Source organism: Podarcis muralis, chromosome 2 (genome assembly GCF_964188315.1).
Source record: "Podarcis muralis chromosome 2, rPodMur119.hap1.1, whole genome shotgun sequence".
NCBI classification, from domain to species: domain Eukaryota; kingdom Metazoa; phylum Chordata; class Lepidosauria; order Squamata; family Lacertidae; genus Podarcis; species Podarcis muralis.
Window position 1 is genome coordinate 69,790,471 of NC_135656.1, and position 20,256 is coordinate 69,810,726.

The 20,256-nt window shown below is 42.1% G+C and overlaps 2 protein-coding genes across 4 annotated transcripts in view; both read right to left on the minus strand.

The window, feature by feature from the left end:
• Positions 1-25: 25 nt before the first annotated feature.
• On the minus strand, positions 26-5,252 carry C2H3orf62 (chromosome 2 C3orf62 homolog). Its single transcript, XM_028718609.2, has 4 exons — positions 4,197-5,252; positions 2,773-3,202; positions 1,744-1,835; positions 26-777 (listed from the first exon to the last, which is right to left on the minus strand). Exons 2-4 carry the CDS (start codon positions 3,195-3,197, stop codon positions 527-529), a joined length of 768 nt encoding a protein of 255 aa, XP_028574442.2. The 5' UTR covers positions 3,198-3,202; positions 4,197-5,252; the 3' UTR covers positions 26-526.
• Positions 5,253-5,885: 633 nt separating this feature from the next.
• USP4 (ubiquitin specific peptidase 4) overlaps positions 5,886-20,256 on the minus strand; it is a 35,795-nt gene continuing 21,424 nt past the window's right edge. For 2 of the 3 annotated variants that reach the window (XM_028718608.2, XM_028718606.2), the window contains 9 exons: positions 15,746-15,937; positions 14,701-14,789; positions 14,170-14,388; positions 14,007-14,077; positions 13,353-13,468; positions 12,073-12,222; positions 10,626-10,729; positions 8,770-8,858; positions 5,886-8,049 (listed from right to left, as the gene is read on the minus strand). In XM_028718608.2, the coding sequence (XP_028574441.2) occupies positions 7,930-8,049; positions 8,770-8,858; positions 10,626-10,729; positions 12,073-12,222; positions 13,353-13,468; positions 14,007-14,077; positions 14,170-14,388; positions 14,701-14,789; positions 15,746-15,937 (1,150 nt within the window). In that variant the 3' untranslated portion in view covers positions 5,886-7,929. Of the gene's footprint in view, positions 8,050-8,769; positions 8,859-10,625; positions 10,730-12,072; positions 12,223-13,352; positions 13,469-14,006; positions 14,078-14,169; positions 14,389-14,700; positions 14,790-15,745; positions 15,938-18,477; positions 18,602-20,256 lie in introns of those variants that run through there. The other variant, XR_013391940.1, reaches the window with a different exon arrangement.

Below are 20,256 nucleotides of genomic sequence, written 5' to 3' on the forward strand. Positions count from 1 at the left end.
AAGAGGTTTCTGTACTATAGCAGATGCTGAATGTTTTAAGGTGCATGGAGTAACTTTAAATGCTCACTTTGTAGTTAGTTACTTCTAAAATCACTTTCACAATATCTCATCCTGTTCTTGCAAGCATTTTCTCTTGAATAGCTTTACAAAATAAGGCAGCTAAAAGCTTGAAGAACTTTAAGGCAGTTTTGACATAATGTAGATAGTTGGATTTGTACCATCCCATTGCTTGACAAATGTAGTGGGAAACCATGACTATATAATCAGTTACCCCTTGTCATGCACATTGCGGATAAGTTGTTCCTCAAAAGACAGGAAGACAATATCTTAAGGGTAGTATCTTCTGATCCAGGCCTAGATAATGTTCCGTGTTCATTAGCCTATGGGGAAAACACTATAACGCCACACTATTGTAAATCACTTTAATAGTGCATCTTGCAACAGAAAGGATTATTTGCCTAAGTTTCCATGGTTCAGAAGCATTAATTATCAAATCTTAAATAGCTCACACCTCACACCAGCCTTTCTACTGCAGCTGCTGCAAGGTGGAGCTGTTTGGTTTGTAATCCTCTTCCATATCCAGCAGTGTTTCAATAATTGCTTCATCCTCTAAGGTATGCTCCAGGACCTTTCTGAAACCGATCTGTGCACTTGGATCCAAGGCTGAGGCCTCATCTAGAGGAAACAGTTCACTTGAGAGCCTAGACATCTGCTGAAGTTCATTCTCAAAGTCAGTTTTCCTGTGCATCCTCTCTGATGGCCAAATAGCTGGGTTATCTTCAGTGTAAAAACAAGAATGCAACTTATCAGTCCTGCCCCTAAATATCTGCACAAGTTGAAGAATAGCTGATACATAGAGGGATTTTCAGCATAAACACTCCTGCTAAGCTTCCATTACATGTAAAGTAAGTGCAAGTACTAGGCTTCCCCCCCCCCCCAAAGAGGAACCCAGTGCTTTTAGCATTCTAATAACAATTACTCAAATATCTCCCTTCCAGGTTTGGGATAAAGTATCTTCATGTTTGTCAATAGGTGATGGCTTGAAAGCAAGTGTGTAGCAATGGATGTGAAGGATTCTAAATTATGAACGCTAATTGGACCACAGTGGTCTAAAGGAGGGATGATTCAGCTATGAGCTGCATCCTGCCTGCCAAGACTTTTCTATGCCCCTCTCTTCTCTCTCTTTCCTCACCCCCAGGAATTTGGCAGGGATGGTGATTAATTCTTTTACCAATTCAATTCTTCCTGCATGTAGAGTACTTCTCAGAAGGCTTGTGCAAGTTCAGGATGCGAATGGTCTCCCACTCACCTGATCAATTACCTGGTGTGTGGGAAAGAAGCTGCATTCCCATTGTGATGGAAGGATCAGAGTACAGAGCCTCCATCTCCCTGTTCACCAGATCAATCATTGGGTCCAAAAGGTTAGCCATCCTGGTCTAAAGTATTCCTCTCTAGCCATATGTAACAGTTTCCAAGTCAGAAAGTTTTATTTCAAGGATGTGCTTGCTTAACTTTTTCTGATGAAATTATTTGCCATGGTACACCCTGTAATAATGCATTCACTCTAGCAGCTATTGGTTAAAAACTTGATTAAAATAGTACTGACTGCTTGTTCATGTAATGGAGAAATACCTCACCAGGTTACACAGTCTATTACAGACTCTGCAGGTATGCAACTCAATTGCTCTTTACAGTGCCAGTTTTAAAAAGCCATGTCTGGTAAGCAGGGCAGACAACACTTACCACTCATATTGGCAAGATCTTTCAGGCTCTGTGGAGGAACATCAGTGGCACTTATACTTGCTTCTGACTTCACAGGCCTTTCATCAGGTTTGCTAAACACCACAGAAACACGTTATGGAGACTGGTCTTACATTGTTCAGTTAAACATTCTCTAAAGTGTATGATCTCTACCAAAATTGTACACTAGTATATCTTAGCTTTCTGAATCATGGTTTAGAACTTTCCTGTATGTTGAGAAATAAATGTGCTTGCACCAGCAATTACGAAACAATTATCGTATTTTTCGCCCTATAGGACGCACTTTTCCCCCTCCAAAAATGAAGGGGAAATGTGTGTGCGTCCTATGGGGCGAATGCAGGCTTTCACTGAAGGCTGGAGAGCGAGAGGGGTCGGTGTGCACCGACCCCTCTTGCTCTCCAGGCTTCAGGAAGCTATCCGCAAGCCGTGGGAGAGCTGCGCGACTTCACGCAGCTCTCCCATGGCTTGCAAAGAGCTGCCTGCACCCCGAAGCCTGGGGCGCGCTGAGCTCAGCACGCCCCAGGCTTCGGGCTTCGCGCAGCTCTCCGCAAGCCGTGGGAGAGCTGCGCGAAGTCACACAGCTCTTCCACGGCTTGCGGATTGCAGCCTGTTCTGGGGGCTGGGGTCGGGAGAAGCTCGGGCTTCCCCCGCCACAGCCCCGTGCCTGGGGGGGAATTTCCCCCCCCCCTTTATTTTCCCCCAAAAAACTAGGTGCGCCCTATGGGCCGGTGCGCCCTATGGGGCGAAAAATACGGTAGTAGAGGTGGTCTAAAACTGAACCATGAGGAGCACCCTAACACTGTGCTTTACCATTCCACAGAGTAAGGCAGTGGGATTTGAGCATCTCTGAAAGGTGGCAAATTGTTAATTAATAAATATATTTCTCATGTGACAACATATTTTGAGCCAACTCTTTGGACCAGTCTGAAGCCACATCAACAGCCATCCGAAGAGAAGCTCAGTGCTATTCATCCTAAGACAAAAATTAAGCCTGTGACAAGCAGAGCATACCTTAGATGTCCTTTCTTCCATCTCTCACTGTCTTCTGGGCTGATAAAAAACTGCCGGTCAGCCATGAAGATGGGAGGATGTAGCCATGTGTTTTCCTTGCTTGTCAAGGGTTCCCGTTTTGTACATGGAATGTTGGAAGCGGTAGTCACTGGAATTAAGTTTGGCCTGAAGAGGGGATTCTCCTTTTCAGGAGTGGAAGAGACTGGTAAAGATGACTCTGGGTAATACACAGTTGAAAGAGTAAGTTCTCCCTTCTGACTAAAGAGATCTGCATTTAGGGGTGAAGAGGGCCGTGCTGTCTGCAAGTCAAAGTTCTGGTCAGTGGTGGAATCTGGGGAGGGGGGGAAAGGAACCAAGAGGTCTTCCATTGCTCTGTCAATAGCTGCAGTTAGCTCCTTACGGCATCTGTTCAGCTTTTCTGACATCTCACCTGAAAGGAAGAAGTATCACATTGTCCAGGAGTTTGGTTATGTAAGAAATATAAAGTTGGGAGGGTGCGCACAGATTGAAATCAATACTAAGTTGCCAATCCATTCAGTTATAGTGCAGTCAGCTAATCCTAGCATTTCCTTTTCTCAATATACTATGTCCTTGACGCAGATGGATTACTGAATGTTAATGCAACATTAAAAACAAAAAGGATTAAAAAATCAGATGCGATTTTTCAAATACTTCACACACAGGCCGTGATTTTTACATAAGTGCTGAAGTACACTTTAGATTGTTTTATTCAAGGCTATTTATAATCCATTGTAGTTTGACATTTGTATAGCATACAATACTTCCTGCTAGACTTTCTTCAGGAAGACATGTCTTCAAAACCTTATTCAGCTGTTAAACTTGTCAGGTGAATTTGAGACCAGGCAAGTCTACGTTACAAGGCTGTAAGAATAAGGAGGACCCTTATACCCCAGTTCGATCACCGATACCTGTGGGAGAATCAATGGCTGTCCCCCAAGTTGGTGAGGCACATTTGACATCAGCACAAAACTGATCCTTCAGTGTTACTGACCTCCTGTGGAATGAACGTCCAATAGAGATTTAGCAGGCACCTGCAATATTAGCCTTCAAACTCTTGCTCGAAAACTTATTTACCATCAGGCTTGTGTCAATTAAGGTGTGTGTGTCAGTTTTACTAGACACTTGCTCTAGTAAAACCCAGCCATAGAAATCCCGTTATATTATCCCAATATATCCAGAAAGCCACTACAGCTTACCTGGTTCTTTACTTGCAGTCAACAACCTTTCACTTCATCTATTAACAAGGTATAAGAATGGACCATTTTTTCTACTCTTGTGACTACTGAGTGGTTAATAAGTGCTAACGAGTAATTTAACACACTTTCATAGTTTGAATAAATGCCCCTTGTAAATTGAACGTGGAGCAATCCATCCTACAGACAAATCAACTCCGAATTGTTCACCTGTTGTGATGGTTTACCAAGTCGTCCCAATATCAAGACAAGTGCAGGATAGAAGATCGATTGCTTAAGCACTTTTGAGTAACATGGGGATGATCAACAACTGGATCTGGAGACTTCTAGTAAACAGTCTGTTGCCTCCCCCCTCTACTGAAGGTTTTCAACTGTCACGGAACCTTTCCCCTCTGCTAGAACTTTCTCTCAAGATTGTACTCTGTGCCTTTTGCCCAACAGCGTAAGACAGACCATTTCAAAATCAACGCTGAGTAAAACCATCTCTCTGCCACATAACCTTCTTGGTGCCAACTGATGTTTCCCACCTAGCATTTTTTACCTAGTGCTTGTCACATAAACCAGGGCTGTGGTCCTCTGGAGGTTACTGGGCTCCATCTCACATTAGCCCCAGCCAGCCAATGATCAGGGATTATGGGAACTGTAATTCAGCAACCTCTGGATGACCACAGGTTCCTCACCCCAAAGTAGGCAATCAATGATAAGAATAATGAATTTTATTATTTATACCCATCTTACTGGGATTCCCCAGCCACTCTGGCCATCTGACAGCAAAGTTAGCAAAGAAAACTAGTTCCATTTTAGAAATCAAAATGACAAAAATAATGTTTTTACATGAGATGCACCTCTATCCATTTTATAATCTTGCCCACGTAGTCAAAAATATTTTAGGGGTAGCCAGCACAATGGTATCAGGTGTAAATTATAGTTTGTATTACTGTAAATATATTCTGGGCTTGTCTTTTTCCATTACAGTGGTACCTCTGGTTAAGAATTAAATTCTTTCTGGAGGTTCGTTCTTAACCTGAAACTGTTCTTAACCTGAAGCACCACTTTAGCTAATGGGGCCTCCCGCTGCCGCACGATTTCTGTTCTCATCTGGAAGCAAAGTTATTAACCCGAGGTACTATTTCTGGGTTAGTGGAATCTGTAATCTGAAGCGTCTGCAACCTGAGGTACCACTGTACTCACCCCCCCTATTATGCTTTTTATGCTTTATTATAATAAAAGCTTCTTAAGTTAGTGTCATCAAATACATTGCTTACACTATAATCATTCAGATCTACTTTTTACAATGGGAATCGGAGATAAAGCTATTTCCCCCCAAGCCAAATAGGAAATTAATGTCTCGGCAAATGGAAATCCTTGCTCTGATGGGATGTGCTAGTTGAATACCTTACAGATAAAATCTGACCCAGAGTTTTCAGAAGCAATTTCCAAATAAAGCTAATTTTGATCAAATTTATTTGTACTGATACTACTGTGCTCTCTCAACCTTGTATATAGTGCTGGTTTGCAATGACTTTATTTCCTTTGGATGGGGTGGGAGAGGGAGAGAGAGATATATATTTACAGACAGAGATTATATTTTTTGGAATTATGCATTTATCTACATGCATATCCTGGGCACATTTATCTACATGTACCATGATTTTTAAAACAGAAGTCACTTGGAATCTTTTGGGTAACAAATGAGTAACAAGTCTAAATAATAAACAAACAATAATAAAATTGCAGAGCACCACTGTATTCCAAAACACACACTTCTGCAGAAAATAAAGTTCCCATAACTTTTGCAGTGTTTCATACAGACTACCAATTAAAAACTAGAGATACAGGTTTGAGTATCTATTTCAAATCCCCATCCACCATACAGAAAAAACAAGGTCCACACTCAAGTGCAATCCACTCCTTTTTAATTTTTTTTCCTTTTATACAGTAAAGCCAGTCACTTACAAAGTGCTAGTCTAAAAACAGATTTTGACACTATACAGAATGTACACACCAGCTAGGATCCAGCCTGGTCAGAGGCAAATCCAGGTTCCTAATACCATCTTTACAGCATTTAGAAGAAATTTAGTTCAGGAGCCCAAAAATCACCCAAACACAAATGTGCACACTATCTGACCATACAGAGCAGTGAAAAGATTGCTGCAACAGTATGGAACAGAAATACATATGGTTACATTAAATTGCTCTTTGCTTTTAAATATCTGTTTCCTTATCGGTCCAAATGTTACATTCCAAAGAAAATATAACCCAGAAAAACAGGAAAAAACAAAACAGTGCAATGCTACAGTTTGAACTTAGCCTTTAAATAATTCCAGCCCTAACCCCACCCACCAACCCAAGTGTGCAGGAAAATAATATCCAGTTGAGACAAGACCTCAAATCAATTAAAGAACCTGGAAGCATTAGCAACTGAACCAAACAGCTCAAATTTCAGTGTTTAAAAGGACTATCCTGGAGAACGCAATAGTAATCACTGGAAGATAGTGAGGAAAATGCAGCTGACAGCAATGAGGACTCTTCTGCTCTGTAAGTTAAAAAGAACACGATCACTTTTAATCAGTTCTGCTAAAATGGTGTGGCCTGATGATTCCACTGGCTACCACTTGCCTGACGTCATGCCAATAAAGATCAGCACAGAAGCAGTCTGGGAGAGGAATATTTCTTAGTTTGCTGAAGGGAATCCGTGGGAATGTGTTCAGAGCACAAAAGTGAAACACCTTTACACAGGTGCCAAGATAGTTTCAAAGCCATGACACTAAATGGGAAATGCCTTAAGGTGTCATAGCAGTGTGCATGGGAATTCCACGGCGTTACCTGAAAGCTCCTTTCCTAGAAGGTTCTTGTCTATCATCCTCCGTGGAGGAGGAGGCTGTGGGTAGGAAGAAGTCAAACAACATTTACTCTTGCCATCTCTCAGCCAATGAGAAAAAAATACTAAGGAGGTATGAGGATAGCAGAAGATTACAAAAAGAGAAATGAAATGGCTAGAAAGAAAAATAGTGTGTCTGAGACCACCCGAAAGGACATATGCCACTGGACACGGATTCCTATGCAGCCTTCAAGAGATTGACTCTGAACTTTTCATGGTGTGGCTGAAAGTGCAGAGAAATAGAAGACAGTTGACAGCGGAATTTCAAAAACTACCAGGGAAAGTTATTTTAGCTCCCCAATGAGACACTTGAATAAAGAAGCCTTGTGATTGCACAATATGTAAGTTACCAACTAGATCAGGAAGAAACTCAGAGCATATAAGTCTTCATGTGAGTTGGTGTGAAGAATAGGCCCCATGAATACTGCTGCTGGAAAGGCTGGGGGTGGGGGAGAGTTAATCTTTGGGACGGATCCTAAATAATTGTTTTATTAGAGCGGAACAAGAAAATGTGGGGATTGTGACTCTTGTATGGGACACAATGAGCCAGAACAAATATGCAATTTTCTCTTTTCTTAAAAGCACACACAAGCTCACCATGCCATGTCAGCAAGGGACTGACAGCAACATAGTGCCAAAATGTGCTGTGCGAGATTGGAACTTGTGCCAAATGTTCACTTCTCTTTTACTCTGGAAACACAAGCACTCAGGCATCTTCTGCAATGCATAGAGCTCAAACCAGAATTCTACTTACAGTCAAATGTTGTTTTGCACTTTCATGCATTGCTCCAGTCATACAGCATAAGCTCCTGCTTCCACACAGTTTCTGCCAGACTACACAGTCAGATTTAGATAACACTTTATTGAATAACTATTTGTTTAAAAGCTCTTTGGCTATGATATACCCAAGTCCTTGACATCTTATTGCTTCCCTATGCTATCCATAGTTACTGCTCATTGAGTCCTTCTGTACTGGAACTCCTGTTTGATTCTTACAAAAATCAGTTCTTGGATGCTTTTTAAAATTAGCAATATGACTTGTTTAAACCCCACCACATAGATTCAGTTGGTATCCATGCCATCACATTCCTCAGATTTCAGCTCAGTGCTTATGCAAGGAGCGGGGTTTCCCTTGAGAATGCCATCTCTACGTTGGTAGAAGAGGACATATGCCGCTTTTGTCTGCAAGGCAAGGTGAGAAATAATGGGATTAAATTGTCTTCAAGTCTGAATGCAAGAGAAGTCCCAGTACCAATACCCTGTCCTCTAGTAGCTCTGTAGATCTAGAGCAGCCTCCCACAACTTGGTGCACTCTGCATGTTTTGGACTACAACTCTCGATCATCCCTGACCATTCACCATACTGGCTGGAGCCAATGGAAACTGTAGTGCCACATCTGGAGGGATGTATGTTTACTACCTGTGTTTGACAGAAATAGATAATCCAGCACTCATTCCTGAAAGTGATTTACGAAAACAGTGTCAAGAAAGTCTGACCAAATCAAACAGCTGCACTCAGCTCCATCTTCCTTATAAGTTTCCAGGTGTATGGCTTCAATTATTTTTAGAAAACACTGCATGTCCATTCCTACCTTGCCGATTTAGCAGCTGCATAAACATTGTTAGGGAGTATTCGGGGGGGGGGGGGAGGCCTGAATCTCAGATCTCATGCCCCTTTAAAAAAAAGGGTTTTTAAACACACTGCTTACACAGCAACCAGGCACACTGAAAAGTGAAGTGCCAATGAAATCCCTGTCAACCAGCATCTTAATGTATAGAACTATGCAGCAATGAAAATGTGTATTGTTGGTCTGAGCCTCAATTTAAGTACTCAGCAACGCCCCTGTAATTCTAAAAGTTACAGAGTACATCAAGGTACACTCAGTTGACTTCAAATACATACCACTATTTGCTCTTCGGATGCTGGAGACACACTGCTATCATCAAAGTAGTACCATTTGCCATTCACTTTATTCTTAGCATATGCAGTATCTACCAGGGAAGCAGAAGAGACATAATGGACTTGTTTAGAGGTACAGAGTGAGATTTACACGTGCTGATAGCCCACAGTTCCATTTAACAGTAGCTTTTTTTTTTTTAATAAACTCAGTAATCAAAGGCCATTTTGTGCCTAGCTGACAATGGCCAAAAGGAGCATGAATAAATCACGAAGAGCCATTAATAGTTTGAGATTAGATAAACATTCTGATTTGCTATCTGTGTCAAATATGTCGCAAACCCTGAACAGTTTAATCAGATGTAACTTGTAGATTCTCTTCTACAACTTAACTGAATGGTTTAATGTTTTGCACAGGAAGTATTTTTGGTGCAACAGGAGCAACTACATAGATGCTAGTCCCAATCTTCCAGTGGTACAAATGAGGAGATTTCACCCCTCCCATTCCAAGAATCTGCTGATGTTCTCTGCTGATTCTCCAGAGAGGAGGGGGGCGGTTTCTGCTCTCTACTTATTTCGCTCCAGCCTCACATCAGAGAGGGAGAGAGACCGAGTGTTAGAGAGAGATCGTGTGTATAGATAAGGTTGCTGCTAAGAGCAGCTGCAGACACTCAGTGCAGTTCAACATTTTCATTTAGACCTCATTTAGTTCTGTACATAGTTGTGTATTATAGTTGTAGATAGAATAAAGAAGATATTCTACAGAGCTGCTCTCCGAGTCGTTTATGCTCTGCTATACTCTGCTGTGCGACGACTGTCTTCTTGTTGGAGTGAATCCGGTGCTCACAACTCTAAGCTGTGAGTCCACAGCACTTTGACCTGTTCCTGTGCAGAAGGTGGTCCCTGGAAGTGCTACCCAGCTCACCTAGCCCAGTTGGGGCTGAAGTGTGTGAGTCCAGTTGGTGGCACTGGCTCAAGGGCGATGCTGACAACAAATGTGATGGAGGTTCAGTGGAACAGAGAAAGAAAGCCTTGATTTGAAGCAGAGCAAAGGCTATTGGTTTAAGAAGGCGTGTACTCTAGTTATAATAAAAGAGAAAGTTACTGAGAAGGAGCAGCACTGCATTGGGGCAAGGCATAGATTCACATTTTTAATAGCAAAGGTCCAGTGAGCATTTGTGTGGTACACACTCAACTCACAAGCTGTTGTTTTTTTAAGCCAAACCTCCAAAATGCACACTCATAGGGAATGGTGACTGCCTTTACATAATCAGGGATGCACAGGCATTGTTCAAAAGTCAAGACCACATTTGAAGAGTTTCTCTTAGTCCTTTTACGAGGCAGAGTGGGGAATGGAAGGAGCTTGATAAACCAGACCCAAGTCAAACCCTTCCTCAAAGAGCCATCACCTGATGGAGCAGAGATCAACCCATTGTTCTGGACCAGTGGATGTCGACCAGTAGGAATAAGCAACAAATAGCTTGTACTAGGAAACAAGTTCATATTAGGCCCTATCTACTTTGGGATTACATTAGTGGGCTGAAATCTGGATCACCCCCGCTCCTGTTTCGTGAAACCAGAGTTTAAATTTGTACAGTATTTCAACAAGTTGAAGTTCCATCCACCAGAGCATCTTATCTGAAGGAGCAACTGCATTTTGCTGCCCACAGAGTACTCAATTCAGTTTTCTCTTAAAATACTACTATAGGCCACACCCAGCAAGCCTGACTAACACCTGGGATGGGGAGCCTGCGCTGAAATCTGTCAGGTCTTCCACTAAGCTCCTTTTATCTTGCATATTATCTAATGGGAACATTTTGAAATTCTGCAGTTACACATCCAGAAAGAACATAATTACTCACAGTGGCCAACACCCATGCCTCCATAGTGATTGGAAACAGCAATGAGGTCATACACATATGGGCTTGCTGCTGGGTCACAAACGAACTCAGACATGTTCAAATCCCTACAAGAAAGAGTCACAAGGGAAAGGTCAGCCAGCAACAAGTGCAAGGTAATACTGAAACTCAAGACAAATAAAAAGACTTCCATGAGCCCCCAGACAGTGCTGTAAGCACCCAACACTTCTTTTTTTAAATATCCCAATATTTAGCGTCAGTAACTAACTTCACTGCCACTGCTAACTCCTAGCAGGAAAGCCAGTTCACAATATCAACCTCAATAACCACACAGTGCTCCCCCAATGTCCCTGCAGATGCAGGAACAGGCATTTCCACAATACACCACAAATGTAGTGGCAATTTTTTCAGCTGCAGCCAATGCTGGAAGATTTCCATGATTGCAACATCTGTGGACAGTGGAAAGCCTGGTTTGCATGAGGCATTGTACAAATGCATTCTCAAAGTGAAATTGAGACAAAACTGACTGTGTGACCTAACCTGAAGTAACTTTTGGGAGAGGTGCTCAAATATGGTAGCTTAGCAGTTATTGTTCAGAGCTGGACTTATCATATATTCCAGTGCTGCAGAATTACAGAGAAAATATTAGACCTCAATATCCTCCGGTGAACAGAAATAGCAGGCGGAAGATCAGGGCCAGGAACCTACGACTTTCTATTCTGCCTCTACTATACCCCACATCCAAATCAAGTCCTGGATGCATATACAGTGGTACCTTGGTTCTCGAACGTAATCTGTTCCAGAAGTCCGTTCGAGTTCCGAAACGTTCGAAAACTGAAAGCGGAAGCCTCAATACGGAAAACTCAAAATGGAAGCCGCGTTTCCTGTTCGACTTCCGAGGCACGTTTGAAAACTGTGGCATTTACTTCCAGGTTTTTGGTGTTCAAGTTCCAAAACGTTCAGCTACGTTCAAAAACCAAGGTACCATCGTATATGTCAAGGCTCTAACTGTGCAGCAGACTTAGGGAGAAATTCAACATCACTCTACGATAGTTCCATTAATGCAAGCATTTCTGCATGCCAGATGGAACCATCTTCCCTCTCCTCTCCTACCACACTGTCCTAGGGAACCACTCAGAGCTGGTGGAAGGCATGCGGGCGGGTGGGGTGGGGTGGAAAAGCCCCATTCTGTTGGCTCCTGCTAGTGCAACTATTTAGCTGAATCCAGCTCTTAACCTCGAGTGCACTATGTTGTTGTAAAATATTAATCGACCACTGAAGTTGATGGTAGAAAACTGTGACAGACATGCTTCTGGCTCCTCACATTTTGAAGGCTAAAATCCAGCCTGTGTACCAAGGTTCTAGTTCCCAGCTGGGTTCTCCAGTCAGTGAACCCAAATTATTTGTATTTCTTTTTTGCTCTGACCACCAATGCAACCAAAAATCCTACCTGATAGGGAATTCAACCACAGTGTCAAGCTTATCCCTCCAGTATCTGTTATATGAGAAGCGTTTTAAATGTACTACTAAAATACGTGGAAGTGACCAGAGATCAAATTTCTTAGTGGCTTGTTGATGTTTCTTGCAATTGGGACAGTACCTGAAAGAACACCAAAAAGAAAGGTAAACAAAAATAATTATTATTCTTCCTCCTTTCTAATCTTTGAAAACATTTACATTTGTATATATTTAATAAAAAAACCTTAGGGACAAAAAATGAATAACACTGAGGAAACACAGAAACCATGCCCTGAATAAGGACCAGGCTGGAAAACTGGATGTAACATCAAGTTCTGTTCTGGCATAACAGCAAGACAGCAGTTAGGAAAAGCTTAAGCTACCTTCCTGTCAAGGCCAGCAAATTGGATGTCCATCCTGATGAGGTGGCAAAGAGAGCTAAGGAACAATAATCAGAGAAGAGGAAATACTGACTGATGGATTCTCAAGGAGCCCCCAACTAGACTGCACTGTGAAAATGCTGTGCCACTTTTTGCCTCCAATTTGTCTTCCAGTGGGTAGTCTGATCGGCCAGTATACCAGAAGGTAGCTGCATGTTAAGTCCAGCATTTCAGTTCAGTCACAGGCCAGGATAGCAAGCGGGAAAGTTTTGCTTAAAAGCAAAGCCCACATCCAGAGATGGGGAGGAACAGAAGAGATTTGTGCTGAAGTCTACAGAGGTATTTGTGCTGAGGCAAAGTTATCAATGTCCAAAGATAGAAGGGGTAGCCTATGTGGCTGGCCTACACAAGTTTCCCAGCAGTACATTAGTTCTGTGGAAATAGCAGCTGCCTGTATAAACCTGTAAGATCACTTACATCATCTGGGGAAATTTTACTCATGACACTGTAGCCTACAGATAATCACAGGGTGATTACCTGAAACAGGTATTTTTGCCCAGGCTTTCCTTAGTCCATAGGTTTGGACCCTATTATTGCTATTAATGCAACTGTACATAATCATATAAGCCTTCCTGTTGACAGCATGTTATAATTCTTATATGCATGTAGTACAAAGAAGTTACTATTTTCCAGGATGGGTCAAGCGCTGTTCTTACCACATGATTTAACCATGTGAAATCAAGCCACCTCAAAAGTGACTAAATGAAATCAGTCTGAGCTACCTTTTCTGCATGACCTACAGGGCAAAATACATAGATAATATCCATGCTTTAGTCAGTTGCTAAACACAGCCCAGAGATGTTATTGCTATGAGAAAACACAGCAAACCTACCATGGATCATGTTCACCAAGTGTTTCCATAGTAGTGAACAGTTCTATGCAGTCTTTCAGAGCTACGGTAGTTTTCTTCTTCTGCGGCTGAAACATACTGTTGTGTTTTTCAAATGCCTACCAAAAAGAAATATACATTATGTTTTTCCCTCAAGTGTAAGATGCATGTTAAACCTCCTAAAAATTAACACACCACACAGGAGAATACTTTAAACCCTTCTGTACTAATTGTCAACAACTTTTATTTCAGCTTGATTCTTTGCCCTCCTCCTCTTCTCTGGTAATGCCTCCGTACACTTTACTCATACAAAGATGGTACAATACCGTTTTTGTAATCACACATATGATGTCAAGTGTGAGACAGGTAAAGACCTGGGTCAGCCGAAATGGGGTTTGCAAAGCTCAGTGGTAAGCAGTGTGCACAAAACTGAACCATCAGCTGATCACCAACTCTTGAGAAGCCTTGTGCATGGCACTCTGCTGGTGCTGATAATGACCTGTTGTCAATATTCTATGACAATGCTCTATCTCCTCAGTACCCTTATCAAAGTACAAAGGTAGAATAAACCACATAATCTTGCCTAACCCCCTGCCAACAGTTATTAGGGGCCAGAATACAGCAGTGCCCTTTAAAAGGTGGGGGAACGCTAATCACCTGTGCCTCATGTTCATCAAAAAGCAACTTTCGGGTGTCAGAATCCCAATCAATAGCAAGAGTTGCATGAGCTGGAAAAGAAGAAAAGAAGAAAAGCAATAACATCATGTAAATCTGCCAAAGATGAGGTGTGTCTAGGATGACATTTAGAGGAGATACCTACAACTCAACTTGAGGATTTTCCCATCTGTATTAAGGGAGTTTATTTCTGATGTTCCATAAGAGTTCACAAGACTGAAGCTAAAGAGATGCCTTCTGTGATGCAGGCCTTCCTTTTCCAGGTCATCCTGGATGCAGTCCTCTGATTTGCAGGCATCTGTTTCTGATATTTTCTCCTTACTGTCTTCCTCTCCATTCTGATGTTCCATTTCTTCAACATCACCTGAAACATATTTTCAAGATTGTATTTCACTTTTGTTGTTCCCCCATAGCATTTATAGTATCCTTTGTCTGAAAAACTAATGAGCAAATGATTGCAACAGCAGCTAAATCAGAGAGGACCAGGGAGGAGTCTGTACCCAACTTTGCAAGTTATCACAACATGCAATACACTTAATAGTGTTATTTGAAGAATACTTCTAAAGCACAGAAGGTTGTATACTGCTACAGGATGTATAATACTATTGAGGAGTCATGTCTACTACTTTAGACAACACAGATTTAGTTAAATAATACCCATCTTAGGATAATTTACCTTCAGACACATTACTGGAGCCATTGCAATTCTCACTATCTGGACATCCTTCAGAACATTCTTCTTTTAAGGAAACTTTAACATAGCGACTGAAACACATAAATTATTTTTTTCATTAAATGCTGACACGAGTGACTCATTATTGGAAAGGCAGGTACATTAGGAGAAAAGAACAATTAGTGCAAAATATCCTCTAGATGTTGATGATTACAATTCCTACCATTCCTAACTGTTAGCAATGTTGACTGGGGTTGATGGGAGTTGGATATCAGGAAAGCAGCCAGATTGAAAGAAGAAGAAGAGGAGTTTGGATTTGATATCCCGCTTTATCACTACCTGAAGGAGTCTCAAAGCGGCTAACATTCTCCTTTCCTTTCCACCCCCACAACAAACACTCTGTGAGGTGAGTGGGGCTGAGAGACTTCAAAGAAGTGTGACTAGCACAAGGTCACCCAGCAGCTGCATGTGGAAGAGTGGAGACACGAAACCAGTTCCCCAGATTACGAGTCTATCGCTCTTAACCACTACACCACACTGGCTCACAGAAATATTTCCTCACCCACTATGATTATCATACACATATAAGATAAAAGGATCCTTAAATCCCTTGAATTTCCTTGAAATTTGGTAAGATGTGTAAAAGAAAATATGAAATAAGCAAACTGAAATATGAGATATGAAAGCATAAACGATAACCACACACCCTTACAATTTTTCCATTGATTCACTGTTTATGTTATTACCATAGGAGTTTTCTCTTAGGATATAGAATGCTGTAATATAATCAACATTTGGGTTCATATAAAGGAAGAGTTTCAGCCAACCAAGTTAATACAAGACATTTGTCAGAAAATTCTACAACTATGGAAGTATTTGCAGTTTCAAACTCATATACTGATAAGCTACCAGTGGATGAAGAACAATAACAATTAGGCACACACAAACTAGTAACATTTAATAACAATCCTATTGTAGAGTAATTGGAGAAACGAAGATGATTGCACTTAGAAATGAGTAAACTTATATGCAGAGGTCCTGTACTCACCTAATCCGCTCCAATATAACATTGTACAAGTGATCTAGAGTAAGCTTGTGTTTGGGTATAGCTATGAGTAGTGGTTGCCCATAGAGAACAGTCCCCGGAGCAGCACTGGATTGTCTTGCTTTCTTTTCTCTGAAGTAAACTGAAAGAGTGATGCATTCAGCACCATCTTCCGTTGACTTACAAACTTCGTATCTGCACAAAAGAGAGAAGTATAGTGAGCAAAGTTCAGTCCTTTCAGAACTGGTAAGAGTGTCATGCCAATCTTAAGCATTCACACTTGGAAGAGTGATATTCTACACCACAGTTTTTAAAATAGGAGCAGATTCTAAGCTCATGACTGAATAAACCATTTCCTTCTCCCTTTACTTGAACAATTAGATATGGTTTTATTTAGAAAATGTCAAAAGTTACCAGGTAACAAGGGCCCTGCCTGCAGACATGCAATGTAAAAAGATCTAGCGATCAGTCCTATGATGTTAACCCAAGACAGTAACTTGTACCCACAGGCATTCACAAACACCCATTAAACAAACAACTAGAGCCATGGAGAATTTAATGCTGTATGACATAGTACTGGAACAATAAATCAGTTTGCTAGGAACCAGGATTTTTTTTAGGAGTCAAGGAGAACCAGGGGATTGAAGGGTGCATAAAAGATCGGGAGGAGGGGGGTCAAAAGAATGAGAAAAAGAGTACAGGACCCATAGGGAAAAAGGAAAAGACCTGTGAAACTCATCTGGGACAAAGAAAGTGAAGAAGTGGAGTACTGTTCCCTCAGGCACAGCTCTAAAAAGCAGCAGCAGACCAAGCCTCCTCATTATTGCAACACTTGCAACTTGTATCTTCTCTGAACACCTCCCATGAATATGAAAGTCCTCCCATCTACTAGCACTTCCACCATGCATGTAGTAGTAGCCCTACTCAGAATGGTGCCTTGTAGTGATTCCTCACTACTTCTCTGAGTGGCAAAACAGAGGCATTGTACCTACCAAGGTTACAAAACAAAAAGCCTTTTGCCTCTCCCACTGAAAGTAAACACACAATCTGTATGCATGAATATAGGGAGGTATTCCTCTTGCTGTACCTCAACATTTGGTGTCTGTGAATTCATCCAGATTTTTCAAATCCTATTGATACTGCGTAACCTTGCTTTTTAGGACGTGGGTGGCGCTGTGGGTAAAAGCCTCAGTGCCTAGGGCTTGCCGATCGAAAGGTCGGCGGTTCGAATCCCCGTGGCGGGGTGCGCTCCCGTTGCTCGGTCCCAGTGCCTGCCAACCTAGCAGTTCGAAAGCACTCCCAAGTGCAAGTAGATAAATAGGGACCGCTTACTAGCGGGAAGGTAAACGCCGTTTCCGTGTGCGGCTCTGGCTCGCCAGAGCAGCGATGTCACGCTGGCCACGTGACCCGGAAGTGTCTCCGGACAGCGCTGGCCCCCGGCCTCTTGAGTGAGATGGGCGCACAACCCTAGAGTCTGTCAAGACTGGCCCGTACGGGCAGGGGTACCTTTACCTTTACCTTTTAAGTAAAACCAACCAACCAACCAACCAACCAACCAACCAACTGTACACCTAAGTACATAAACATTGCAACTGCCCACTATTATTAACAACCTCCACAATAACCCTAAATAGATTATTATATGAAAATATAGCTTAAATGGGTATTATTGGTTAGCTTAATGTGCAAAGTTGCTACTGTACTTCGTTCTTTACATATTGTTTTTCTTCCTTTTTTTACTCAAGACCCAAATTACATAAAGTTCATTCCAGATTTAGCCCTGACTTATTTTTCTAACTTCTTTAACAATGTTAGATTAGTCTGAATTATGCTTCAATTAAGTTAGATTCAGACACTGGCCTTAAATTTTTCTCTAGACCCCCAAGACCAACCAATTTTGGCCACAGTTGCAAAAAGGGAAAAAAATAGCCAAAGTAGACAGCATAGCCCAGCATCCAAATGTGGCTATAAATGACCCCTTCCTCAGTCATCAGATCAGTCATTTGAAGAGTGGAGAATGGGCGATAACCCTTCCTCCTCATCTAATCTGCATGGATCAACTAAAGAGGGGAGCTGCCTGCCTATGTAAACCCTGGGTGAGTGTGTATATGTGAGTGTGTGGGAGTGTGTGGGAGTGGCCACACCTACTGCTGCTATGTGACTCTCAGAGGTTAGGCTAGGAGTGAATGTGTCCCTTAGGTTCCAAAATGTTACCCAACCCTGCTCTAAAGCAAAGAACAGAATCACTCGAAACTATTTTGCTTCAGGCTGTATAATCTCTAAGGAAGGAACATTTCTAGGGTCAGATTTTATCTTAGTTTATAGTTGTATTCCACCACTCATCCAAAACCCATTATCAGAAAGAATAATAGGATAAATCTTGTATTTCAGATACTACGTTCAAAATCTCCATAGCCATTCAGTCTTTTACCAGTTCCAAGCAAACAAGGGTAGAGAAACTATGCAAGGTAAGGCGGGCAGGAAACCAGGGTAAAGTGACTGGCATGAGAATATTATGACAGTTGATGTCAGTAGGTTAAGTGTGACCTGCAAATCATTTTGGCAAAGTTTCATCAATTTTAATCATATATGCTGAATGCCTCCATTATCCAGGCTAAGATAACAAAGGCACTCAAACATATAAAATCTCTCCAGCCTCATATCCCAAGATGCTTCCCCTGGGAAGGAAAAACCCGACAAAAACTTTGCATATTTGTGCAATGATAGACACTTACCTGACCCCTTGTAGGCTGGCTCCATGCTCCAGCAGGATCCTGGGTGATGTGATATCACCATCATGGCACATGCTGGGGCTTTACATCGGAGCAGGAGCCTAGTTGGGGCGGAGCATCATGGGACCTAAGGGGAAAAAATAGTAAGTGTCTGCACTGAGTGCTGAATGCCCCTTTTAGTTTAGCCTGGGGGAATTCAGCACAAGTGACGCATGTTGATGTAGTTTTGCCAGATTGATTTGCAGATCACCTTTATTACAATCTGTCAACTGAACATTCAGCAGGAGAAGCAACTTTCCTGAGAATTGCTGATTCCAGGCAGCAACACTGCTAGACCACCATGTTCTTATAAATGCTTGGACTCAAACTTTACATCCTCCTGCCACTCATGAATGCCTCCAACGCATCTACCAGTACCACATTAACCAATCCTCCAACAACTGGTTAAAGTATGTATGCAATACACCTAGAGAGCAATTCAGCTAATAGATTAATACTGGAAATTCTTTGTTAGCTCCCAGCTACTGAAAAAAAGTGATTTCCGATATTTGCAATATGGTGTCAAAAACAGCACAACGGAGAAAGAAAAAAAGACAAACATGATAGAACGATTCAGGTTCCCAAACAGATGAGATGCTGGAGATTGGTGATCAGCTCACCTAACTTTTCCCTTTCACTTAAAAACTGTGGAGTGGAGGGATTCATTTTTGATCACCACAGTTGCCTTAAGAAACAGAGGTAATCTTTGCTCTGTGCTATTTTCCAGGTCTACTTCATGCACATTCTGAAGCTTCAAGCCCTCCAAGTAGAAATATTACAGGCACCTACATTTTAAATGCTACATGTATATGGGTTTAGAATGCATTGGTGCGAGTTTATCACAGGAACAAAAACATATTCAATTTTTGCAGGAAAGTGCAGATAGTGGCTGCCTGCCATATCTCAACAGGAATGCTATTCCACCAAACGGGCAACATCACCCTAAAATAGTGTTACACTAATTTAGTGTCTTTGTGTACTGCATCCCAATCCCTTCTCATCCTCAGGCATGGCTGTGAGGAAATTTTTGCTTCGTTTTTCAGCTAACCAAGATTACTTCTTGTATCCAAGCTGTGCTTACTATTAACGATGTTTTCAGGAAATAGACAGGATCATGAACCACAATATGAAATTTGAGTCTCTAAACCCTGATTAACGGTAAACAGCTTGTCTGGGTTTGGACATAACGAGTAACTATCATTAGCTAAAGGAGCGTCTCCACCCCCATCATTCAGTCCGGACACTGAGATCCAGCGCTGAGGGCCTTCTGGTGGTTCCCTCATTGCGAGAAGTGAGGTTACAGGGAACCAGACAGAGGGCCTTCTCGGTAGTGGCGCCCACCCTGTGGAACGCCCTCCCTTCAGATGTGAAGGAAATAAGCAGCTATCTTTTCTTTAAAAGACATCTGAAGGCAGCCCTGTTTAGGGAAGTTTTTAATATTTAATGCTGTATTGTTTTTAACACTTGATTGGAAGCCGCCCAGAGTGGCTGGGGAAACTCTCCCGGCAGGGAGAGGTTGCATGGGGCTAAAGAGGAAGCCAAAACAGCCAGTGGGATCCATCCCGCTGGCTGCCTTGGCTTGTTCCATAGCTGCACGCAACCCCTCCAGCAGGGAGAGGCTGCACGGGGCTATGGCTTCTTTAGCCTCGCGCAGCCTCTCCCAGCAAGGAGAGGTTGCGCAGGGCTAAAGAGGAAGCCAAAACAGCCAGCGGGATCCATCCCGCTGGCTGCCTTGGCTTGTGA

Excerpts from the sequence above, each read along its gene's own strand:
- C2H3orf62 (XM_028718609.2), bottom strand. The coding sequence starts at position 3,197 with ATGTCAGAAAAGCTGAACAGATGCCGTAAGGAGCTAACTGCAGCTATT. Across the intron at positions 1,836-2,772 it reads TGGAAGAAAGGACATCTAAG|CAAACCTGATGAAAGGCCTG; the intron begins GTATGCTCTGCT and ends TGTGGTGTTTAG. Across the intron at positions 778-1,743 it reads AGATCTTGCCAATATGAGTG|ATAACCCAGCTATTTGGCCA; the intron begins GTAAGTGTTGTC and ends TTTACACTGAAG.